Source organism: Spea bombifrons, chromosome 3, assembly GCF_027358695.1.
Source record: "Spea bombifrons isolate aSpeBom1 chromosome 3, aSpeBom1.2.pri, whole genome shotgun sequence".
In the NCBI taxonomy this organism is placed as follows: Eukaryota; Metazoa; Chordata; class Amphibia; order Anura; family Pelobatidae; genus Spea; species Spea bombifrons.
In genome coordinates this window covers 104,093,738-104,121,554 of record NC_071089.1, presented here as the reverse complement: position 1 = coordinate 104,121,554, position 27,817 = coordinate 104,093,738, and the positions used below count along the sequence as shown (strand labels likewise).

Sequence of the window (27,817 nt, the reverse complement as noted above, 5' to 3'; positions counted from 1 at the left end):
TAAGAAGAAGAAGATCCTGTGACAATATATCTATCAATCTATCATATCCACCTGCCTGTCTATCTAGTTTTTCCAGTCATCGTCCTGTAATTTCTCCTGTCTTTATGGACTTGAAACGATAGGGGGTTTCTATAAAGAACAATGCTTGTGCAAAGTTGTGATAGTGTGTCCTTATCAACATAGCAACCAACGGACTGTTCCTAATGATCGGACCACTGCATCAGTTGCCATAGTGATAAGACCAGAGCTCCTCTCTACAAAAAAGCCCCATCTCACTAGCGTCCACCATGAATGATGGGACTCGTGTCAGGACCTGTTTGCTCTTACTGCTACACATCTCTATTCCATCAGGACCTCACTAGACTAAATGTTCTCGAGTACTGAGACCTTCTCATAGGATCATAGATGATGTCTTTAAAATAGTTTCTTGTGCCCCATTCCATTATGTTTTGAGGTGTAGACTTAGAATGTGTCCAGCCGACATATTTAGAAATGTTTAATCCTTTCCTCTTACAAGCTATGTAACAAGAGACTGTCAATGGGTGACATAATAGTCTCTTAAGTGGACCTGACATTTAAAAACAACTTTGCGCAAAATTACTGGCTAATAAGAAAATCTATTTTTACAAGAACTCATAATAAATTCCAGATTGCCAGATTTGTGACTGCATGGAAAAGCCCCAATCTTGAATTAAAACGAGTCTCCTTCCCAAGTCTAAAAACATTGCAGTAAAAGTAATACCACAAACTGGGCATTAGCTAGGAAGAAGAATCCTGAGATGCTTCAGATACCTTCACTACCCAATAAATAATTTATAATCCAATCACAATGAATTTACAAAATAGTTCCTTAAAGCTGAATAACCTAGACATAAAGGCATTTCTCCTAGAAGTTAAAATAATGTAAATACAAAACACTGGGAATTAAATAAACTATTTGTTTATTCTACTTAATGCCTAATTTGGTCATTTAAAAAGTTACCAATGGGTCAAAAAGTCTCTGTAAAGCTCTACACTCCAACTTAAAATTGGCCCTCTTTAACCAAACACAAGATATAGATTTTCTGTTGATTAATATCGAGTTGTTCCAGGTAACCTACTCACTGATGATTCACTGGCATTTAATCAACACTGGCAAAGATCCATCGCCATGAATCGGCACGGCCCATGTTGCAGAGCCGGTGTTATAAAACTGGATGGGGGTAACCAGATGTCCTCTCAGATGTCCTCTAACAGGGGATGCACAGAAAAGCAGCAGTGAATGTACTCGTGGCATGCGTTCTCATAAGAGCCCTTGATAAAGAAGAAATCTGGTCACCCTAGACTGGAAGCCATGGGACATTATGATTTCCCCATGTTAAATAAACAAATGTCGGCATAAAATGAAGTTATTTACATACTGGTACAAAGCAGCCTGAGCTTGTCTCTCCTTGCACCGTATGAAAATGCTTTATTGCATGGCATTATTATAGAATTATGTTAATGCCGTCGAAACTGGAACGCTCCCAGCTAATGCACAGAGAAGGCACTTGCCTACAAAATAGGAAAAACCACTTGCTTGTTGACTGGGAAAACGGCCAATTAGTGGGTTTGGAAAACACCCAACTGGGAAAGGATTCAAAGCGTTGATGAAGGAGACTCGCTTTCCAGCAAACCCAAGCAGCACCCAACTGTGGCGCTGGAGGGGAAAGAATTTGATGCATCTGAATTGACAGAGAGATCCTGACTTATAATCACAGGTAAAATCACTCAAGCGCATAAACATTATCTTTCTCTCCCCAGGTGACGTGTAAAGTCTTTTAACGGCCAAGACACAGAACGTGTGACGGAACTAAATGTCCTTCGGCTACAAATATTCCCATCTGCTACTCAAACCTCTAACTAAAAGGGATTGTTTGAGAAAATGTTGAGTGTCTTGGGTTATAATCAGAGACAATCCAAGGGAGCGGTGGACTCATTCTTCTCCTCTAATGGGTATGGCCTTCATACAGCTCCTCAAAGGGTTCCTACCATAACAGAGTCTTCATAGCCCAATAAACTTATGGCATGGATCTCTTAGGGCTGATACTATCACTGCCATGTTTTACATTATGTGTATAACCAGTATCCTGGGTTACAAAACCGTTAAGAAAATAGTTATATTTAGCAGGAAGCTTCTCCAGCACCGAAACCCTTAAATGACGGCTTTACAGAATTTACTGTTATTTCGTGCGTGTAGCGGCATAATGCAGAATGCTGGGACCCTTCTCCCCCCGCATGTATCTGTGCGCAGTTATATTTTGGGGCAAATAAACAAAACAAGCCAATAATATTATATTAAACATCATAAGGGCCAAAAAGGCATGGGGGGGCAAACAGCACAGGTCTGCTGGGCTACATATACTAAATGGAACTTGCCATGAGGGCAGCAAAGCGTTCTCTGTAGCCGACGCTCTGCAGTTGGGCTTTAGCGGTCCCTCGGCTCTGTCTCGGTGACATTGTTGTCTCTGTGTTTCAGGGCACTCTGCTTGCTGATTACTCCCAGTATGCATCGCTCCTTGCCTTCATATTTCCCTCATGTCTTTGTAATTCTCCGCGCAGACAGGAGCTTCTCACACTGTCTGGCTCTGCGGCTCGCTGCAAACTCCCCCAGGTACAGATCTTAAAGGTAAATATAAACCGTGGGCTCAGAAAACGGAAAGAGACGCGTTTCATGCGAAGCTCGACTGCTTCGCCTCGATAGAGGGTGCGGGAGAATCAAGCCAAACCTTTTTGGATTCAGAGTTTTCTATATGTGAATAATTAAGACAGTCCATAGGGGTGTATAAACCATCTTACCTGTTTTGTGGCTCTAAGCTCTCCGCTGAAATTATGGAAATATAAAAGCAAGCCCAGTTTCCATAGAAAGATAGAATTTGATGGCAGACACGACCCATTTGGCCCGTCTAGTCTACCCATTTCTCCTGATGCAAAAGCTCAAACCTTAATCAGTCCTCCCACTTCTGCTGGGAGACTGTTCCATTCATCTATCACTCTTTCAGTAAAGTAAAACCACACCACTACATTACAGATACTTGCTTGGGCTCACTTAGTAGGTATTCACCATGATTTGGAATGAGAAAAACTGAGCCACCGTTGTATAATAAAACACAGTATTTGTTAGTTTTCCGTAAGAAAGAACATGTACATCAGAAACATTATTATCCTTCTCTTGTTGGACATCAAAAAGCAGAAAAAAAGCCTGTTTAGATTAAGGTGATTTATAAAAACAGGCCACCTAACACCAGACGTAATTATATCTCGGTTGCACCACCTGAACACGGAAGGATCTTATAAGCAGGGTCCCGCTGAGAAACAAATGAAAGAAATTAATCCGGCTGAACAAAAGTTTTATAAGATCCCTCTAGATTGTAAGTTCGTTGGAGCCGGGCCCTCCTTACCTCTTGTTTCTGCAAGTCAACTTGTCATGTCCGGTTAACCCATTGTACAGCGCCGCTGAATATGATGGCGCTATATAAAACACTAACCAATAATGATACGATGCACCTTTCCACGGTCTGTCTGTATGTACATATTCCTACTCGATATGCAATAAATATGCAGGAGTTGGTGATTTTGGGCAGATATATCTACGTTTTGCACACAGGGGGGTTATTGCTTCTGCCCCGAAGCACCGTGTGTGTGGTCTGTTCGCTGCGGGCAGAGGCGATGACGCTGTGTCTTGTATTCTGTCCCCCTGGCTGACATCTGAAAAGGTTGAGGCTTTGGATCATATTTTAGATACCGCGATTCTTTCAAGCTTTGTCATGACGTCACTTACTGTGAAAATCAGCTTCAGTCACCCGCTCTCTAACTGGATTGCAATAGTTATATGTTATATGTAATATGTCACGCCCTGTGTAATAGTAAATACTAGTATATCAAAGTGTGTGCTATACAGCACCGATTCCAACTTAACAGACCCCATGAAAACTTAACATGTGGAGCAAAGAAAGGATCTAACCATGGTGATAAATCTGCCTACACAACTGTATGTTACTGCAAACGCTCCAAGCAGAAACATTCTTTTCTACGACAGCAGTCCGTCTGCTGCAAAGCGGGGAGTAGATCGACCTCTTGGGTGCGTCTAGCTGCTCAATGGGCCGGTTACAGAGGACATCTCCGATTTCCCCAGCTGGCCCATTTACACTAGGCCGGACCGTGCCGGCAAGCACAACCTCCATAGACTCCATTAACAGGCACAGCTCGCCTTTAAGTCTCAAAGAGCCGGATTATGATGTCATATGCCGGCACTCCATAGCGAGGATGGTGGCCGCGTTGGGGTCAGTCCTATCCTAAGGCAGCGCTGAAGGTAAATACGCCAAGTGATTATCTGAGAAACTGTGGCATGTATCGCACCTACCACTGCAGGGGGCAGAAGCTGGAAACGTATAGAAGTTTAGGGTTCACAGTCCTAATACAGCAAAAAAGGACAAGGAACCCCTAGAGGGTGATTCTGCGTATTTAGTGGCACTTAGCCAATTGATGGGTCTTTAAAGTAAGCTCTGGATTTAAATAAGGAGTACACATTCGAAATAAATCACTGTAATGTACCATCTATATTGACCTGCGTCACGCTTAATACAGACCGCTTTGCCCCGGAAAATCAACGGAGCCCCAAGGACCTGAGATGTGCAAATTGTAGTAATAGATCTACCTTTTATTATTAGTGATACAGTATTACTTCGACAAAGGCCAGCTGAGAGTGAGGGGCTTCTACAAACCGATGCAATCAGGTTTTACAATCCAGGTAATTGGCATTTAAATCCCTTTACATTTTATGGCACCACATAGTAAAAAAAAAAAGATGAAGAAAGAGTTGAGAGGCAGAAAGCATGTTAGATACAGCGGCCACCAGGTTGGTTTTGTCACCGACGGGCTGGAAAATATTTTGGAATATATTTGAAGTAATAATCTGGCTGGTATTCTTATTTTCTGCAAAGGCGGTGGACATAGGCAGTCCTAACGTCAAAGCGAAGAAGGAACAGAGAGAGAGAGAGAGAAAAGGAGAAAACAATGTTTGAGACAAAGGCAGATAGTTGGAAGCGGAGGGACGGCAGCACAGAAAGGCTGTGATTTGCTGCTCTAATTAAATCCTGGAATATCCAGGAACAGAGCAGAAAACATCTGATCATCAGATATAAGCGGAGAGCTGGCCCTGATCCCTGCCTCCTCTCCTCCCCAAGAGCCCGGAGTCCCCACAGTCATAAATCTCAGTCCGCACTCCTTGCAGCTCACCTGCTTGTAAATCAATTGACGCAAGAACACATTTACTGAATAAGCACATCTCATATGGAGCTTTGAGTCTGTGGATTGGGCTGTGGGAAAGAAGGAAGACCAAAGGTAAAACCGCATGTTGGATTTATAGGCAGAAGACACTTGGTCTACTTATCTAGCCATATATCTGAAATGCCATGTTCCACTGCTACACATCCTGGCACTTTGAGTGTTAATGTTCAGGTCTTCTGTGCCCATCCAGACTGCATTCATCCCTACGGTGACAATAGTCCTTTGTTTTCAGGAGAAATAAAGAAGTGGAATATTAATCCACAAAGAATCGAGAGAGGAAGATTGCAAGCTCTTTAAGGAGGACACAAATCTCTGAAAGTTGAGCCTGCAACCTATTACGCAGATGTATAGGAGGAACACTGTCCTGATAGTTTTATACGAACCCTTATCCTTCATCATCTTCTGTCAATGTATGATTAAATCTGGAAATTTCCTACCGTTGAACCCCGATCCCTGCAGGAGTTGTAGATCACCAACCTATCACAAATTGCAGGTTGTTTTTTTAATTCTCCGCTGCTCTGTAGATGTCTTTAAGCTTCAACGCCCAACATCCACCACCAGAGGTGGCAGACGGATATAGGAGTTGTTCATCATGGGCAGCTGGAGAGCCACAACTCGCTTCCTCCGTCCTATATGCTTTATGTTTCCTCACCGTATTCATCTCCCTGAAGCAGATCTGAAATGCAGTCCTCAGTATCTTTGGCCATAAATAAGCCCCGTTTTAAAGGGAGCTCTCTCAGCTGGAGCACAGATCCCTGTATCGAATATAAAGTATATTTCATCGCATACTCCCTCTTCGGGGACGAAACCACATTTATCATCAATCATTCATTGTTTTCTATAGTGTGCTATTTACTGCCGCCTGCAAAACGCAGCTATTCACTCATGCGATATTTGTCTCAAACCCTTGTATGCAAACGTGTATGTTTTTTATCAAATATATTGCTCTGGATAATTATCGCTCATCACCTCCTCGTAATGCGGATCATTTGTTCACAGTGGCAGCGCATTAAACATAGAACACAGAGACAAAAACCCCAGCGATATTATACTATTCATCTTATTAAAAACGAGGGCTTCTGCAACTATAACAGTAAAGATAATACCTGTTTTATTGTTTATTGATATAGCAACAGTTTACGTAGGTCACCTGATGATGTAATGACAGATACACAGTGCAGAATGATATACATTTTATGCTATAGACTTCTTGAGACACATTAGGGTTCAGGAGTGATAACCCTTATCAAGGGTTTGGGGTTCATCGTGCTGGTGGCATCATACGCGCTTAATTAAAGCATTTATTTCATCAATCTTTAACATTTCTGTAGGGCTGTCAATCCCAATCATCCCAATTCCTTCCATAAAACCGATCTGATACCATTTGCAATAAACGAACAACGTGGTTTGGATTATATATATATATATTATGTTACATATGCATTTATTTTTAATATTTTCTACCCTCTATTCAGTCTTCCCCGCTCTATCACAAGCTATGAATCCAGATTCAAAATTCTTACTGTCCTTCATACTCCACATATATATAAAAGATAAAAGGATACCATAGACCCCGTGTGCTGCGGTATAGCTGGGAGAACAATCTCCGAAGAATACATACATCACGCAGCATCCCGCCCCTTGTAACGTGTTAATGCCATTAGATGGATAGGACATGACAGAAATGGGAGATCAGATGGGAGAGCGAGAGGGACACAAATACCATCTTATCAGCTGGCAGCCTGCATATGGTATCCAGCCTTCTCTCCCTGCTGACCAGATGCTCTCCACTTGACTTTACTCCTTCACGCTGCTGGCTCTCCTTCCTGTCACTATGATGCCAATTAAAAAGCTTAATGGGACAGCGCATGGGTGCCGACCCTCACCGAGCCCGCGGCGCTCTTATTAATACCTAAGTAACACCGTTCCTTCCTCTGTATTCCACCACTGCTTCCCCCCGAGCAGCACGCTTCACCAGTCCAGCTTAACATCATAAATTGATACGGCATTAATATTTCAATGGAATCTGATGGATTATTAACTGAGTGTTATCGGCTGTAACCACGCTGAAAAGCGCTATTCCTTCCACTTGCCTGGCATTTATGGCTGCTCCATTTTAGCCCCGTCCATTACCTGTAATTAAAGAGATTGTAAGCTCTTGAAACGATGGCTTTTGTTTCTTCTAAATCAGTTTGCCCTTTCTGCCTTGCCTTAGGCTTTACGCTGTGAATATACCACACCTAATTGGGCTGCTAACGACTGCGTGCTTTATAAACGATCGTATATACAGCTTTGGGTATATAAATAGGATGAAGCAGCCATGCAGCGAGCCTTCACACATAAGACCCTCCAACTAAATTATACATGGACAGCTAATATAAAGTGTTAAAGAATCCCATCAATCATGTTGCTAATGCAATCACATTGCTGAGCGTATCAGATATTCTATCAATATCGCACGCTCCTGTCTACACAGCCGATTGTCTGACGAAAATATGGATTACCCTTTCTTTTTAAACAAAAAAGGCTTACATTTCGGGAAAATAATGATAAAGTGTTTTTCTCCATCACAAATGATAACGCAGAGAAGCAGAGGCTTGGTCAGCATTACCCGCTCCCAAGATTTTGGATTTGAAGAAGCAACATCTGTAACCGGTTAATCGAATGCACTGCCTAGTGAGGAACGCAGGGAGTAGATGGGTTTATTCACTAAACGGTGACCTGCAGTGAAACAATGAATCTCATCTCGCTCTCATACTGTGCGTCATTAAGGACCACTCAGCCTTCAGGTAGATCATTTGTAACCTATAGTAAATGCAGTGAGAGGTGATTTTACTCACTTTTAGTGAATAAATCCTGTGCGGAAAAACAGAAATCCGTGATACCAGTTGTTAAAAGAGCCTTCACTGTTTGGCCACTATGATAATCTCACACGTGTATCACCTCTACTATGATAGTTTGTGTTGCTGTTAATACTACATGTCATGCTAGTGAGAGTCCTACCCTACAGGTGAAAGACATACTCATCTTGCAGTTTTTCTCATGACAGCCCCTTTAAGGGAATAGTCAAGTGTCTGAAATCTTCTTTTTAATTTGATTGATGCATATTGGAGTCCATTTTGCATGGATTTGAACGCATTTTATGGCTTACAAGTGGATGCAATGGTTCTTTAGTTATGGAGGTTAAAAGCTGAGGATTCTCTCTCATTTAACTCCTCCCTGGAAGCTGGGAATGAAAGCAGGAAACATACTTAAGTGTTCTTCCTGCATGCACTCCATGCCACGCCCACTACAGACAAAGGGATTGGCTAATCATATGTGTGCATTAATGATCCACTTAAAGGGACAGTAATGAGTCAGAAAAGAAAAACTACATTATAGAAAATGAAACGTCCTGGCCATTTCTTTAAATTGCATCATTGTTTAATTAATATATATTCTCAGCGGCAGTGTAGTTCAAGTCTCCACACTTTAGTGACCCAAGGGGGTGTCACTGATAGGTTGAAACCCTTTGTTGCCAATACAGCATGAAACAATGTCCCATATTGTTTGTACATGCTTAGAAGAAAAGAGATAATAAAATAAAAAGGCTGCTTAATTGTGTTTGCTCAACACATTAGAGATCTCGATTACTGTCTAGAGTAGCGGGAAAAGCATTTTTTAATCTGTGCTTTGTTGTAAACATGCTTGTTACTGAAATGTTAATAATATGTTATGCCCTTTCCAACATGAGTTTAATGCTGCTCGCGCGGAACGATTCTGTATGAATTATTGTTTTTCGGCGACATAAACGTCCATTAAGCAGATTTGTAGATGTGTTCTGTGAGATATTTTTGATGGCTCAGTGCCAGGAGTTAAATGACACCTGCTGACAGTCTGCAATGTCTTTTTCAGCTTGTTCGAGCAATCGTATTGGGTACACATTAAAAAGCATCCTCGTGTTTCAGATTCCTTAAAAAAAGAACCCCCACCCCCCCAAAAAAAGATACCAAAAGGCCAGCAATATTCAGCTGCTTTGTAAAATAATCACGTCTGATAAGCAGCTGCCAACTGATATATCCTTTACTTAAATCATATATTTGAATATTATACCTTATTTAACTTAGCTCTCTAAATGCACATGTAGAAATGAAACCACGATTTTAGGCACTACATAAATATGACATATATGTCATAGGATGGTCAATGTAAGTAAGATGACGTCACCGTCTTTAATACACAGTGATCATTATTGCTGTGACCTTCTGTATACAGAAGCATATTACTCCGAAGGCCAGGCCTCGATCACCTTCTCTTGCTTTTCCATCTGCTTGTCACCTACTTAACATTTCAATGTGGTAACAGCGTGACTCAATAACCCGTGGGGTCAATAATTCATTAACACTCCAAGTGATTAATGAGAACGGCTCAAGCAGTGGGAGAAGCAGAAGGGAAGTGTGCTGGCGTGGTACATCAATGTCCATTCACCCGGGTGACCCCGCTGCAAACACTGGGAAGGATTAATGGAAAGGATGAGGGTGGCTGAATTTTAGAAAAGCCTCTAATGTTTCTACTAGGTCAGTCCTAAGACCCCTTCGTCTTGTCACGATGTAGGCATGGAAGGGACATACTTTCTCCGGGGGTTAACCTAGTTCGGAGGCAATTTACCAGCCCTCTGCAATGCGTGGGTAGATGTGTCTGGTGTAATATGCAATGTAAAGTGAACCCCGCTTTATCATGATTCAAAAAAAAAAAGAGAGAAAGGAAAAGGAGAGAGAGAGAGAGAGAGAGAGAGAAAGGAAAAGGAAAGAGAGAGAAGCACTGAATTTTACCGTGTTTTATGGATCAGATTTCAGATAAACGTACTGAGCAGAAAGAAAGGGTTTATCAATAAATCATTGCACAGCACTGCAGCACAATTCTAGTGCCTTTAAAAACATATTATATTAAGTGGAAATGAGATCTGTGAAAATGAAAATAATAAAAATTCCCTGATGTGACAGAACCCAGCTAAAATGATATGCCGAAAGGCGCGCACACCAGCTCAACAGAAATGTCCGACATTACATTAAAGGCGCAATGGGGGAAGTTTATCCTGCGAAAAATCTGGAATATCTCCAGCAATAAAGTCTGCTAAATATCTGCAAACCTCCAGCAATAAAATCGAGAGAAAATAAAACCAAGCACACCTGTATAGCCCAATTAACAAAAAGCTGCTTTGTGCCATTGCTTAACACGGAGCAGCTGAGTACGAGTGTGACAGAAATTATTACGCTCATGATCTGGGCTGGATTTTGGAGGAGGAGAGCGGTCATGCAGCCAGGCATCTCAATCAACTGCTCCTAAAACACAAAAGTGAGGTCAACTCCGAGAGCCCACTTTGGGAGTGAGACTCTCCAGAGCTCCCAGGGCATCTCGTATTTTAAATTCCAGTCGTGGAGAAAGAAGGACGGAAGACCGAAGACAGGGCAGAGCTGCAGTGACATTCAGTATGATGGTGGGAAGTGGCTTAGTTGTCTACCCGGTTAGCTAGACCTAAAAGACAGTGAAGCTCCAAGGGAGCCTTGGTGTTTATTATAGTCCATAGAATGGAAACGGGGTTTGTGTGCCCATGCTCAGAGATTCTTCTTCTTACCACAGTGGGACAAAGGTCCTTTTTTGTATTTATACGGTGTATTTTACATATTATGGCTTTCTTTACATATAGTGTATATCATGCACTTGCGCTTACCTGTATAAATAACCCTCTATGAGATTAAATGTCCAGACTAACCTACAAACGTGAATATATAACTCATTGTAAACAAAATGGGGATACGTTAATCCAAGGCTTAGCGATTTATTTTCCCAGAAATGCTCTAGGTTTAACACGCAAGCCGCTTGGAATGAAATCATCTGCGTTAAACCCGGAAGCAGACAGCTCAATATTTGCACCTGCGTCGCGTCGGGGCAGACAGGTGCCACGTATGTCAACAGACTACTCGTACGGTTACCAACGGCCCATCTGCTGAAGCCGGACTGCCTGTCCAACCATAATGGAGAACTAAAAGCTTACAAGAAAACTTCAGAAGTAAAACTTAGCTACAAATGGTATTTATATACACACACATACACACACTTATTTCTTCCCTATGTCTATTCTTCGATCCATTCCGGAAAATTCTCACACCAATAGCCTACCTCCAAGTGCTCCTCTCTTTCCTTCTCTGACATCCCTATTTTCCAGGAGCTCTGAATGGCAGGTAAGAGGGTATCACAGTGCAAACAGAATATTCTGTTTCTTTCTAACCACGACAATCAAAAGGTTACCGGGTAACATAAAAACGTACGGGTAAAGCCCAGCACAGTAGCCGTGAATGGTTATTTAATACGGGGCGTTGTCAGGCTTGTTCTATAGGGTAACGTTCACCTTTGACAGGTGATGGGTCCAAATCAAAGAATTAAACCTTCTACATCACTCCGTGTGCCTGTTTGTTTTGAGGGCTGGTAATTTTGCTTGCTTGCTGCTACATCACATCAGCGATCGATCTCTAGGACATAAGACGGTAACCGCTTCAAAACGAATACTTGCTCTGCTATCACCGCTGAGGGATCGTGGGAAATCAATGATCAATCAGCGTAAGCATCGCTTTGGTTGCTATGGTGACTGCATCTGAATTTTGCATGAAATCTCCCAGCGATGCCTTGTTTAGAGGCAGATGTGATATCTGAGATGGAAAAGCTAAACCAGAATAACTAAAAAATGCAAGCGATAAACGTTTTCGATATTAGTTTCGATTATGGTTTTATTATATGCTTTTAGCCATATAATCTGAACATATGTAGCAATGGGGTTCTAGCATCTTACAGAGAGAAAGACGTTACTGTAAATAGACAACAAATCCTAGAAAAAAAACTAAATACAGAAATTTGAAATAAACACAATGAAGCCTTTATTCTATAAATTTGGAGAAAGTCTCCAAAATCTGGAGTAACCGACAGGAAAACATAATATTTGACAATAAATGTGTTCCCTTTCGCTGCATCATTGGGTAATCTTAGTCTAACTTCGCAAACATGACAAAAATCAGCAGTTGCTTTAAGAAACTGTTATTTACACAAGAGTAACGGGCTCGACGCGCAGAATGTAATATAATTCAATAATTCCTATTTGCCATTGCGATTCAGCACTGCAGGATGAAGTACACCCACGCTCACAGCGTCACAAACGGGGTAACCTAGACCTTTGTATATACATTAAACACCTACAACAGCACAAGCGCTCCGGTAACAACATCCACAAGGCCGCTTACCCAGGGAATAAAGGGATTATGAAAGCGCTCTACGTCGCCCTCTCTTAAAAAGGGGTCAGTACTTGCCATTCTCTCGCTTATTTCGGATATTTAAGCAAAGAAGGGGTTAATTGTCAGGTTTCCTGGTAGAGAATGTGTACAGTTACTGCTCTGTGAAGACATAATGTTTTAGGCTATGTTGGCGTCTCCCGATCGGTGATAATTTATGTTCACAATAAGAGTTATGTATAAAGAATTCTGGTAACAGTGGAGCGATGAGCAAGAAAACTCCATTGGTTGCTATGGTGACTGCATCTATTTACTATATTACATATTACTGCAGGAGAATTCTACACGGTGCCCAAAATTTCTAGGGGAGAGTGTGAAATCTCTGCATGATATGATTAACTCTCCGCAGAACAATTTCTTGCGAATAACTGGGTATTATGTTCTGCCTCTGAATAGCCGGAGTGGATGGTGAATAGCGGTCTGCCGATAGCCATGAGTTTGACTGGACAGTCCCGTCATGTCCAGACTATCACTGATTTAACAGGGGTCTATGTGATCAGGAATGTCAGAAGCTTTGCGTGAAGAATCCATTCATGGCAGCATCAGCTGATATGCATGCTCAAAACCGGTGGAGAATTCTACGTGCCCAAATATAGTCCATGTAATGTGGTCAGACTTCATGCATTAGGCGTCCTGGGAGGGGGATACCAAAATACTGGGAAATAAGTACTTACTAGGAGCTTGTAGCATGTGTGGTTTCAAAGGGAGACAAAATGCATGAGATAGAGAAGACTTGAGGAGGAACCGTGTAGAATAGTTATTGCATAACTGCCAACAGTCCAGAATTTGCCTTCCAAGTCCAAACAATTGATCTTACGCCCCTACTGTGTTGGTGGTCCCAGTAAATACCCTTTTTACAGGGACTGTCTATAGCTATTGCATGAACATTACCCAAAAGGCTTTCTAATAGTCTAAGAATAGTTGAAGAATAAAAGCAATAGTCAATGGAACCGCTTACTAACGACAATGCAAATGAGCCGACTCCAACAATGAAGTCCAACCTGGTTGGTACTTAAGTACCCGAATAAACAAGCAATGAAACTGCTTCCTTACGGTTAACATTGTCCTAGTCACAATACCGAGGCCATTGATATTGGCAAGTCTAAGGAAATTCGACTCTGTGATTAGCAGCCTAAACATTCCACTCGATAAATATGAACAAAATATCACTTTCAAAATAACCGGATATAGACAAAGAGAAAAGTCTTGTGAAACTTGAGTGGTTTTAGAAGTGAAAAATGTATTGTTTGTAAGAAACAATAGACAACCTGTGATATTGCAATACACAGGGATGGAAATATGAATGGCGGACCAGGAAGACCATAGTAGGAGCCATGCAGGACTATATCGGTCAAGACATTATTATTATCATTATTCCTGATGTACAGACTCACTTTCCAGCTCATGGTGTTATCTTAGATTCAGGATAGCTTTATGCCGGTCCCATGAATGTGTTTCTATTCCCTCACTGTATTCGCCTCTACAATATCTGACGGGGAGGTGGTTCCATTTATCTACCACATTCTCAATTACAAGAGTCATTGCAGGTAGGTACTAAAAAAAAAAAAAAAAGTAATAAATCACGAATGTATTTTTTTTTTGCAGTTTGCATATAAAAATGACTATTTGTGGGATTATTTCTTATGTCTTCCTATTAAATTTTCTATAAACTGGTGTAATTTTTACAGCATAATAAAAACAAATCTTTTTAGAAGAAATTTGAAATTATTTTTAATGTGCACAAAAAAAATGCATGTGTGAAATCTAAAACTATATAAAAATAAATCACGATTTTTTTTTTATTTTTTTTTATTATTTTTTTTTAAACACGGTACAGGTTTTCTTTGTATTTTTTTGGTATTTTGCCCCCCCATACCTAATTGCCTAATGATTTTTCACGCCTCCCCATATTTATTCCAAAATAGTTAAATATAGAACATTCACCAAATTGCACAAATAATATATCCTTCTCCAATCACGAGGCTGCACTGAACCGTTAACATTCCATGTTACAGCAAATAGATTTTTCACCCCATGTTTAATAACGTTAGCCCATTATCTTTCCTACATCATCAATTCTCGAAGCTATTTAGCTGATATGGCAAAGGAGGAAAAGAAAGCTATCTTTATTTAATGAATATAATAAACCCATATTGCAGTTAGTGGACATAATAATATTAGCGGCTTAATTCAAATTAGATATTAACCTCTCTGAGGTTTAATACTTTTAATTGCGATGATTCATGCTAAATTGTTGGAGTGGGTCCAAGCGTGGGCAAAAATGTCTATTAAATTTCTCTATTGTAAAAAGAATATTGTAGAGGGAACGTTTAAAGTCGCAGTGAATATTCTGAGGCTAGTTCACGTCGCCAGTAGTAAGCTTTCTTTTTTTTTATTGTGTTCAGATGGAAATGATTTCCTGCTACTTAAAGGTTCTTTTCCACCTACTCAATAACTTAATTCACAATTAGAGAAACCATTGCTAGTGCTGTTGACTCCCCAAACCCGTCCAAGAAAGAATTTTTCAATTGCGTCAAATTTTGCCTCATTTGGATTTTTTCAGGGAAAGCTTAAACATCATGTGACACGGACGTAGGCACTTATTGGTTGTTGCCATAGAAGCAAAGCAAAAACAAATTTCTAAATGTGTCTGTGTTGTGTGTATATGTTTAAAACATAAAGGGCAAACAATATAATGACAGATCTGCTGAGGTTTATTTGTTTGGCATGGTAGATAGACACAATCAGCACACGGCGAGTAGGTCTGTGTTTCTTTCATTTGATATCGGACTATAATCAGAGACGTGAGACTCACTCCCGGACATGGAACTGCAGTCACTTGAATAGATAAACACATTGTAGCAAAATTTTTGATGTAGCCTGTCTGCTGCTGCGTCCAATTTGTACATCTAAAGAGTTCTTTTTAATAAATTATTGGACACATCATCCATAAATGCTTGCAACAGTTTGCTAAATTATTATGTGCTAAACAAATTATGCTAAATTCCTTTATACCCCCCCAAGGGCTGCGGACATTAGTTTTTCATGCTCGGTAACCCAAGATCGTCCCTGAATCACTAGGGCTGGATCAACATTAAAGTATAATGATCACTAGTCCTGCCGCGATCCAATAATAAACATAAATAAGAAGACTTTGTAGAAAGGGTATATGAAAATGGATACATCCATACATCTATACTGGCCCAAGAGAAGATGGACCAAAAGGCGATGCCTTTTATTAGGCCAACATAAAAAACAAAGAGTTTTCAAGGACTCTTTTTAGATGGAAATCAAATACTGTGCATAAGGTATACAGGGCCGTGAGGGGCCATCAGATCATCTGGTATGAATGTGGTTGCCATTATGCCTACAATGGCGCCCTACATTGCCTCTCCAACGAGAAGTCTATCATTATGGTATCGAGTCAAGCTTTGCATCTACGGCTTAATTCAACCTACGCCTGAGAATTCCTAGGGTGATTCTTTTCCAGTCTGGTTGCTTAGTTTTCTTATTGGAATATATTAAGTTACTGCTTGTACAAAAGGTGATTTTGGGAGATATTTAGTTTGTAATTATGGTAATAATTTACCTCAAAGAAGACGAGAACTGTGGCAAAAGGTGACATACTACCATAATCAACTTATTGTCCAGAAGTTTTCTTTCTTCCTCCTAACTCCAGCACTACGTGAGAGATACTCGAGCTGATCAGCAACTATCAAGTAGAATACTAAGCCATATAATGAAATATAAAACTTAAATGTGTAAAACAAATCAACAGCTACATTTGCAATTTGAGAAAAGTGACAGATCTGCTTAAAATCCGTAAAGGGCCAGTTATCGAAGCACTAGGTTGCCAGGGTTGGCGAGTCATGGAATGGAAAGTTGGGTTATTAAAGGGTTACTAATCTGAAGGGTCTTAGTGTCAGTTTATTGAAAAAGTTCCCAAGCCTGGCCATCCTTGATATAAATGGTGAAGGATCAGACAAGGTCAGAGGTTTAATAGCAGCAGGCAGGAAGAAGGCCGGATGAGCAGAGATAATCCCACATAGCCAGGTGGGAGATTTGTAACCAAGGAATGGGGGTATTTTGGAAGATTGCGAGCAAGGAGAGAAAATAAGAAATTAAAAAGCAGAGAATAAAAAGAAAGATGAAAGGAAGACTGTGGATCCATTGTAGGAGGGAGGGATAACCAACAAAGAGCAATTACTTTGATCTACTGTAGAGGTAGAGGGGGAAAAAAATCAATAAATAATTCAATTTCCCAGTGAATGAAGGCAGACCGCAGAGCTGAATGGATGAAAATGAATAAAGTCAACAACACCTTTGACTCTGACAAGAAGATCTGCACTTAGGTTTTGTTTTTTCAGCAGCATTTAATCTATGGATAGCCAATTCCGCAGATTTAACCCCTCATTGTCCCAGCTATAATGTTGCTGAAACATCTACATAACAGTAAGGATATGCATTCCTAGTATAGCTCCTATGAGAAGGGTACAACTTTCTTGTTGATGGACTAATAGAAGACAGCCCCATCTCATGGTATTGGGAACGATCCAAGAGTCCTTTCCCCTTCAAATCTTGGACTTGCAGAATCCAGAAGTCATAACTGAAGCAGGTGGGTGGGATGGGACCAAGTAGGGACTGGACAAAGCTACATATAGTACATCTTCCCCCTTCCCAGAGATGCGGAGTGATCAGGTGTCATACTGGTCCAAATCCAGACAGACCCATACATGATTCCAATCACACCTGTAAACCTGAAAGGTTTGACCCAGAGTCTCAAGGTTTTGACAACTAGACCCTCATGTTAGAAGATATTCTGAGCATCACTCAATTGATCTTATATACACCACATCTGTGTTACCCAACTTTTTGGAACAAAACCTATGGGGCTGCATTTTCTCCACAAGACTCCAGTCAAAAGCACATCATTGATTTTATTAACCTGTGATTCTTCTTAATATTCTTTTAATAAAATAGTGGTAAACCTATTTAAATGTAAAGGTGATGGAAAATACGAGTCTGCTGTACGATACATTACTTTATAAGATAATTATAAGGTTTCATTAACCCTACACGTTATTCTCACCTCTTCAGCCATAGCAAGTTATTCCCATTGATTTACTCCACCGAAACTCTTGGCACTGCGTGAAGGTCCAGATTTGTTGCGTTATTGTTGGATTGTATGCACGACCATGTGTTATTAAAGGGGATACCGGCAAGACACTGTTTGACAGTACTGTCCGCAATATTGGAAAAACACCACCGGTATTTCTACCGGCATCCCAACTGGTTCCGTGTTAAATGCACGATGTGTCTGGTAACTTCAAAACCAGTAAACCAGAGCATTCACTGGTGTGCCAGCAGTGCCATCAACACAGAAACGGTTAACATGGGAGAAGTGCCACCAACAGCATACTTACTGTATCCATTATAAAGTATTACTTGCCCTTACTGAAGCTCTCCTAATTCGAAACCATAATGTCAACTGAAAAGCACCAAATACATTTGCAACAAAAACACAAAAAAGAGAGAATAAAGCATTCCTAAGCAGGCCGCTTAGACTTTTCCGTGATACATTAATCACTGTTTCTATTGTAGCTTTTGCAGAAGTGTAAGAAATAAATACAGTTATAAATCAAGCTTTGTCAAGTGCTCATACAAGGGAGCAGAGCTCACAAAATAGCAACCGGATTGGGCAATAAAAGGTGAAAAAAGAGACTCTCGGAGTACTCCAGCTGCTATGAACTGCAACTCCCATGATGCTAAGCAGGCTACAAGGTCCGGAGGCACAGGAATTGCTGAGGTTGTGCGTTGATGTGATAGAGGAGGAATTGCCGTGATTGCAGAGTATTGCTGGCGGAGGGGGAGAGAGGCTCGTGGGACTTGTTGATGGCTGCAGTGCTTTCTTCTGCCTGTACATTAACACATGTTCACACAGCACATCAGCCTGCAGGGAACGAGCCCCCTGCGGTCCTTTCCGCTAATCTCGCTCGCCCCTATTACCAACAGCTATTTCCTTACTCTCTCACCTTTCCACGTTCCACGGCGCTCGTTGATTTCTTTGTGTGCGCGATTGACTGAAATAACATGTTTATGTAACAGACTTCAGATGGAGAAAAAAGAAATGTCATGTTACTAAGTCTAGCCAGCACCTATTATGGTTTTTTGATTTGGAACAGGAATGGATTTCACCCGACGTTTTGTCAGCGTGTGTACGTGTGGTTAAATGGGAAGTATGGTACCCGCTACATTTCTACCATTACACTGATAAATAGAACTGCTGTCTGGCTAGCAAAGATTTCGGAAATGCTTCTAGCCCACCTAGATAATCCATAGATTCTTCCCTATGACACCACGCAGCTCATAAAAGACTCTGTCCAACCTGACTGTTGCATCCAGTCTGGTCAATATATAACCTGGATCAGATGTTACCCCCTTTAATCTCACACACCCCTTATTTTACGTATGCATGCTTACAAAAATCCCTCTGACACCTCTCTCCCTGTATTAGGAGATACTACATTCATCTGTTCACCTATTCGTATGCAAACTATATTAAGTACGCGTCATTTAATCGATTTCTTAAACAGGTGCTATCGTTGTAAGCAATGATAAAAACCAAAGTGATAGCACTCCTGATGAAGTATTAATAAGCAGGGATCTAAGATATATAACACAGACTCTTAATGAATCATAAAGACTTTAAAACCAGAATCTACTGTAAAAATCCAATTCCTTCACTGCCGAGGGACTGTCACAATGCACCAAATAGAAGGCCATTAAAGCATCTCATGCAATGGTCACTTGGGGAGATGCAAAGCCAGGTCTTTCTGCTGTACAGAGGTTAATGCATAAATAAACCATCATAATTACGTGCAGAACAAGAATATTGGTCAGCAATAATCCAGACCACTCTAAAAAGCGAAGATGTATAGAACAGGAAAAATATTTAAAGGTATATTAAAAAAAAAAAACATGTTTAGCATTGGCCAAGATAACATATTACAGACGTGACGCAGGTAACAAACAGAAGAAAAGAATTCAGGGGCATCAAAACAGTGAAGAAATTAACCTGGAAAGAGACAACTGATTGTCCCTTTAAAATAAATGCTACGAGGCGGTTCAGCCCTAGGAAGGAGGGTTTTCCAAGAGACGGCATCGAATATTTTTGTTGTGACTTCCCGTAGAGATTGACACGCTAAGTAGAACCTGCATGCTGAAGGACTTCTACACAGTTTTTGAGTAAGACATGTGGTTATTACCTGCTGTCAAACTGTACCATGCTTGGTAAGAAGATACCGATGTCACCCTTAGTATAATACTGCCGTATGACTACGTGTTCGCTGCTCTGATTCTATCAAACTTAAAGAAGGGAAAAAATAAAAATAGAAGAAAAAAAAATATCAAGGACGACGCTTGTCAGCAGCTGCTACATCCAGAGAGGCGAGAAATATCTTACTTCAAAAGGAAGCGGCAACTCTTTCATGTTTCGGTTTAATTGGCCGGCGTAAAGGGAACTCTGATTAGTCATGGAATGATTGATACGGTGTTTTCAATAAGCAACGTATTCCGTTTTAACTCCTACTCCGTATCATGTACAATAATTTGCATACAAGCCAACAACATATGGGAGGTTTCGCAATAACTCAAGAGGATACTGGATACCAGCGCATAGTTAGATGACTCAAAGGAGGTACCCACCACCAACTACCTTGTCAAGCTGAAGGCCGCAGGACGGTTTTGTGGCCTCTGCCTGAACCTGAGGCTCAATTTACAAATGCTAATTAACCAGGCGATATGGAGGAGTAACTCCAGGGTTATATCGGCCAGGTCTTTGGCATATCTCTCCAAAGATCCGGGGGGGCGTTTGGAATTTGGTCAATGTGGAAAAAGCCATCAGTTAAATTTACATTTTTAAAATTAAATTATCTTTATGATGAACGATCTTTTTGTCACATCCAGAGGGATGAGTTTACGCTCACCTGTTTATACGAATGAGCAACCCATTAATAGTCAAAAAGGCCCTGAACAGCTTGAAGCCAAGCAACATCTCCCCAGCTTTCTGCCATGTACATTATAGGAGCAGCATTGTGGCATACATCAGAGGAACATTTCATTGTGTATGGTTATTAAACAGACTACAAATATTACATTTCGGAGAAGGAAGGAACGTTACAGTCAGTGCACTGATTACTCCTATTGGGAGAATACTTGGAAAAAACCATGAGTGCGTCCAAAATTATATACGAGATGAAGTGGTAATGAGCGCTGTGTTTTAAAATATAGGGATATCAATGGAAATGATTTTCACTGGAGGCCTGCAGAGATGGAGGTGAATATTGTATGCATGTATCTGACGGGGTCATTAGTCTGCTTATTACACTACGCTATGGTGGTGAAGATGGGTAAGAAATCAGTGTTCCCAACTGCAGCTCAAGATGGAAGGGGTTAAAACAGCGGTAGAATGGCAGCAACTGAATCATATATAAGGCATCCTGGAATAGTGATTCAAAGTAACATTGATACAGAATAATAAGAAAATGTTTATAACATCACTGTTTAATTCCCGTCTTGGGACTACGACATCACCAGTATCCTTTGGTGGCTAATGTCCCTTCTTTAGACAAGTGACCTCATCCTGACATCATCTGATCTATTTGCCTCAGCAGAGACGGACCCATTGCTACCTCGGCATCATCACCGCAGAATGAATCAATTTTTAATAACCTCTCTTCTGGCACCATCATTATGAGAGTTCACTATGCATCTTGCTCCACTGGGCTCCAGATCGGACATCACCGAGGCGGTGTGGCAGAACCATCTGCAATGTTTACTCTTATTAAATTGATCATGTCATGTTGTTTTCAGCATTGAGTGCCTGTGGACCTGCTGAGTTCAATTCCTCCTGGCACAGACTGAAATTCATCTCATATGGATGGAGGGGCGGAGGGGAGCGAGATTTCTCCTCTCACTTTCAGCCTTTATCAGTGAATTGAACCATTTTCTGATTATGCTGTGTATCACTATTGCTGTGCTTAATCATTGTTTTCAATATGCACATTTTAGGTCGTGATGCTATGAACCACATTATTGAATAGGGTTTTTCTCACATGCCCACATGTGAGCACGGATTTATACACAGCTTCATATATTGTCCAGATGCCCTCTGCTGTCTTAATTAAATGGCAGACAATATCTGTGTGAAACGCTGCTGCACATAGCTGGTGTTACGTCCACGCAAGCATTTCATTTCCGAGATTTCCGGTCATGGACGATGCATGAAGAGAGCGAGCCAAGTTCTATTCAGGAAACTGACATCTGATTGAAAAGAAATGTTGGGGTGCAAGCAAAGCATGTCCAGGTAGGATAAGATAAGAAATATAATACAGACCTCTTTGGAGAGGAGTCAAGGTGCTAATTCCAATAGCATCAAAACCACAGCAGAAGACAACCCAACGATGCAGAAGATGAGCTCAGTATCACATGAAGGAGTCGGAGCCCACACATTTTTTGTTCTGGTATCTGAAGTGTGTAATGCTACCGGCACATTTTGCATGCCTCTTATTTGGAGTATTTTGTGAAATTTTCTTTCCAGAAAATTAACATGTTTCTAGTATGGACTAATAACCAAATAATGACATGTATATGAGTATGTAGAGGATTATTCTATTAATGTATAACATTGGTCTTTACACTCATACATCAGTAGTGCATTTCTGAATTATAACTTTGTGATCTTTTCCCTAACAGGTGACCTATCAAACTACCTAACATAGTAAATTTACTTGAAGTTCCGGACTAGTCCTTCCTTGGATTTTTTTTCCTTGGAAAAAAGCAGCATATGTATAGATGCACAGTTACAATCAGAGATATATTAATATAGGTAAAAACCTTTATATGGAAAAGAGAAGCAGCGCAGAGCTAAAAATCCTGCCTTCCGAGTTTTGTGGTAGCACCGCTTAGGAATGATGGGCCTGGCAGGTCTTCCATTAGAGCTACAAAGCTGCTGTATTGACCTTGTGTAAATGCTTTCTCACCATTTTCATGCCCCTCTTTAATCCTCGGAATGCGTAATTGGATGTTTTTTTTTTCTTCCCAAAAGGCCAGGGTGCATTTAACACGAAAAGAAAGTATCACATTGCTGTATCCTGAATTCACACTCTGGCGGAAGGGTTTATCAATGAAGAAGCAGACTTTTTTTTCTGATATTTTAACAAAAATCTCAAAGTGTTTATCAGTCCCAATCTTTAAGTCTGTACTGTGATAATGAAACTATACACTAAACGTATACAGGACATGTACTAAACATGCAAAGATGGCCTACAGATACATGCCTGGCTCTAGGAGGATTACAATTCCCACTATCCACAGGGACCCTTTAAAAGAGGATGCAGAGAGATATATCATGTTGTCTCCTGTCGGAACCACCACACCCAACTGTTTATATGAGGTCATAACTCCAAACACACATTTTATTTACACATTTTGATTTATAAACACATTTCATGCTATTTGTGTATACATGATTGCAGGGCTGCAGAACAAGGATTCGTTTCTACCGCACTAAAGATTCAGATACAAAAAACAGGGACGAGCTGGGGCGGACACGGAGAGAGAGGGATCTGGGTCCTAAAGAGGGACACCAGGATGGGATGGTAATGGCCTTTGTGAACAATGCCCGTGTAATGCACAACGCAAGGCCCCCGACGGGTGAACGTAAATGAATTTATCAAACATACAAAAAACTAAATACTTACCGCAAGAAGAAGCTACAGCAGAACACAACCAACTTGGCCCGATGTTTTGCACCACTGATCAGCGGCATGAAAGAGTTCCTACTGCAATCGATAGGAGCTCTTTCTGTGCATGCGCACGGGAGTTCATTAGACCCCCTGCAACGCTCTCTACTCGTAAGTATATATAGTGATGCATTCAGGTGAACTACAGAAACAGGGAAAAGGGCTGGGGATGGGGAGAATGGCAAATGTGTATGCGGGGGTTCTGCAGAACCCTCCGCCTATATAATTACAAGGGGAAGCCACAAAAATTTAAAGGGATGGCTGTAATGTCCCTTTAGAAACACAAGACAATAATACATATCGCCACAGAAAACCCTTTACCATACATATAATAATGTGGCAACGCGCGGCAGCCGCATATCACACACACTCAAACTTATATGGTTTTTTTCATGAAACGGTAGCTCATAATTTTTTCCCGTCACATTTATTTCAATAAACCTGTGCTGTTTGCTGCCAGGCAAATCCCCTTGGCACTCCCGGAACGCTGCAAGTCCGGGCCAAGTACAATGGCTTTGTGTGGTTTGAGAAACGCACGGGAGACCAGGGTAAGCCGCAACAGATCTACATACATTAACAATCCAATCCAACGAGACGTGGACTCTGCCACACGCTTACCAGAAAGAAATTGTTAATCATGGAGACATTTTACTGACGATGGAGCGCCATCGCATTAAAGCATGTGACATCATTGTTTTGTATGTATATATATATATATATATATATTATATTTTTCTTGTTCTTTATTTTATTTTCCTTATAAAATTTAAATTTTTCAGAAAAAAAGAGTGCATTTCATATACAAAATAATAGATTAGAAATTCTTACCTTTACAGATGATGTGATTTTCGGGCTCGTATCCAGCTTTGCATGTGCATCTACCAATAGGAACCATCCACTCCCCATCTCCATTGCAATAGAGTTTAATAGGCACATCTACCTCCTCCGCGTTAGGGATGCAGATACCCCGTGATATCACAAGGGACGTGCTCTCTGCACCAGTCATGGTTTCAGGGAAGACTGCAAAATTCTGAACGACACTAGGGCATTTTTTGAAGAAAACACGGACGGAGAGGAGCGACATGCATGCTCCATAATCCTGGAAGGCTAAATAGAAGCCGCTACGAGTCAATGGGCCAAAGCTACGCACTTCAGTGTTGACCTTCATCAGTCTCCCACCAAAGTCCACTTGTGAGAAACTCTCATCAGCAGCTATAGTGTCCACCTTAAGGTAGGGGGCATCGTTCCAAAAGGCTGAATTCTTATTAGCAACATTGGAGTCTGTCTCATAGTAGTACAAGTTGAATGTTTCTTTGCAAGAGCCTGGAACATTGGGAAGGCTACTACAGTCCCGAACGGTGAATCTCATCTCTACGTAAACGCGATGGGCCCCTCGTCTCGGGATGAACGTAGTAAGAAGCCAGTTGTTCTGATTTGGCTCAAAGACGTTGCACACCTGATATGTACGGATTGTGTTGAGGTTTTCATCATAGCCGCTCACTTCCTCCCACTGCAGGGAAAACAAAAACAAGAACTGGTGGTGAAACTACACTTTTAATGCTATAAACCCAGAATCATAAAGGCAATGGATTAAACACGTTATCAAATATACTGTTCCACTGTAAATATTATTTACAATACTCTTCAATGGCCAAAGCCCTCCCAGAAATAATATATATATTTTTTTTTATTTTTTTTTTTACAGGGGGCACTTAATTTCCATGTGACACAAAAGCAGCCATAGAAACTGACAAGTTGATTTGATGCGAATAAATACCAGGAAGACAAAAACACAATGACAGATCTGATAAGGTTTATTTGCTAAACACACTATAAAGTGCAATAAGTGGAACTTTAAGGGCCATCTTATACATACACTACCTATCCTTTATGATGCCTTATCTCAAGGAACTAAACTCTGGCTGTTAATAATAGGCATTAACTCATTTTATAGACATCCCACACAAAACTGTACTGTAATAATAGTTACAGTTCCTCCTCAATATATATGTCTACCACGACTTACACCTGAAATAACAAATTTATATATAGTTTTATAAAAATAACAGGCTTTTAAAGATTCCTGTATTTGCAGGGTTTACAGGTCAATGCAGACATTTTAAGACCCAACCAGATTTTCTTTGAAAGCCAAGAATTCTTGATGCACATGGGTCTTGGTTGATAGTAGATCTCCAAGCAACTCAGATGGCCAAAGATGGACTCTTGTTTTGGGGATGTGGTCAGGGGAGAGGGATTCAACCAACTTAGTTAATGTGACTCTGTGATCCACGGGTAGCTATAATGTAAATGACCAAGGTATTTTAAGAAGGATAATTGGAATTGTTTGTATTTTATTTACACAATTTAGTTTCAAAACACATTTTCTGGCTTTTCCACACACATTATTGTGACTCCTAGGGCTGTAGAACACCATGATATGCTCACAATCACCAAACATTCTCAGAGGGACATCACCAAGAAAAGGGATTTGGGTCCTGGAGGGACATGCAGAAAACCTGCATATCTGCCAACAACCAGAAAGCTGATAATTTAAAATTAATTAAAGGGACACCCCAGTGATCATATGCACTTGAATGCATGTGATAGTGTTGAGGGCCCATTAAATTTATGTGATGCCACCCTTGCAAACGCAGGAGATTAACGAATCTCAATGCACGTCATATACTTTCCACCAGCCAGCTCCAGCTCTACGAACATTCTCGGTAGGGGGCTAACAAGACCCCTGTGCACATGAGCATTAAGTGCCCCCATTGATTTCAATGGCTGCATCAGGCAAGACATCGGACCACCGAGAGGGTGGGAAGCTGCAAAGTATTTTACATGCATTGATTGTTTAGGGGCCAACCCGGAACCGTCCCTATAATAGTGTGTGGATCTTGAAACAAAACGCCTTCGCAAAAATCCAGAAAACACATTTTTGATATACATTGGTAACCGCGTTTCCGAGTGATTAATTACCCCATTCAGAGAGACAAAACAAACACATATAAAAAGCTCCTATAAATGATTCCCTTTTATATTATCCCTCTCTTATTTTAGTATTACATGCAAATGACTTGACATATATTTTTATATATTTTTTTTTATCAGTAAAAAAACTGGTCTAGTCTGCAGTGAAATTCTACCTTCTGTCTGTAATAGCCTAAACGTGCTCCATGTTCTGTATTACATCCCCGCAGAGAATTCTCGCGTACAGCATCGCGCACCATACAAGCATAACTCGTCTTCTGAGGACAATATTTTTCCGCATAAAGCAGATCCCCCACTTAGCGGCATCTTATCCGTTCCTCTCTCATTATCTGCATTTCTGCTTCCCTAGCATCACAAAGGTAAGTGATATTAATCACAAAGATTAATTTGACTGGATAGCACTTCATAGCACTTTAGAAATTTGCGCTCCGCAAGCTCCGGGGAGGAAGCCACTGCGGTTACTAATTAAAACCCAATCTTAAAAATGCAATGTTATTGTTCTGATAATGAAATAAACAGGAGATGAGAGTGGATAAGGTGCATGTGGAGAGGCAGTGGTGGAAGGAAAAGTGTTCACCAAGACAACAATAACTATCAGATTAACTGCAGCATCTCAGACACCTATCAATAATGAATATCACATTACCCTAATGAGACGAAAAAGGAAGAAACCGTAACACCTTTTCAAGACTGCCATTGCCTGGGCTCATTAAAAAACAGTAGGCCATATTTGTAAAGGGTAGTTTTGGAGCAAAGGGCTAAATGTAAGGTAATCACCATAGAAACCAGTGGAATGTTTTTGTTGATTGACTAGTTGCAAATTCAAGTAATTAAAGAGAGGCATTAATGAAAAAATAAATTGTCCATAAATGAAAAGATTGTTTAGTGTTCACCAGCAACATATATACCAGGTTTAGACCCTAAAATCTAGGCATGTTTTTGGGGTTTGGATGGGGGCATTAGAGGATGAGATGTCCGAGGGCATCCTTGGATCTCACCTGGAAGAAATCAGGGACCTCTGGTCAAGGAAGGGGTGTAATAAACATATTATTGTTGGAGTGTGTTGGTTGTGGCCCACAACCTTATATTTCAAAACTACATATACTATGGTTCATATGAGAGTGCTTTGTCGTGGAACTTTTTACCCACTTCGGCATTGGCAGGGCTGTAACACAGGAAGCAAAGATGGAAAACAGCAGGAGTCTTATAGAGTCCATCAAGATGGGATTTGGGAGAATTTTATAAATATATATATATTTTTTTTAAATATCTGAAGAAGCAGGAAGAAAAAATACCACCGTTACTTTTGATGCACAGCACAGGGGCCATGTTATAGCTAAAAAAATCTTCATTCCATGCTTTAGGGCTTAGCTCTGTAGGCCTCACCAATGGCTAGCC

At 40.7% G+C, this 27,817-nt stretch overlaps 1 protein-coding gene across 1 annotated transcript in view; it reads right to left on the bottom strand.

Moving 5' to 3' along the window:
* Window positions 1-27,817, bottom strand: part of EPHB1 (EPH receptor B1) — a 123,446-nt gene that overhangs the window by 47,715 nt on the left and 47,914 nt on the right. Inside the window, exon 3 of the mRNA XM_053461385.1 lies at window positions 24,257-24,938. Within this exon, the coding sequence (XP_053317360.1) occupies window positions 24,257-24,938 (682 nt within the window). The remainder of the gene's footprint in view (window positions 1-24,256; window positions 24,939-27,817) is intronic.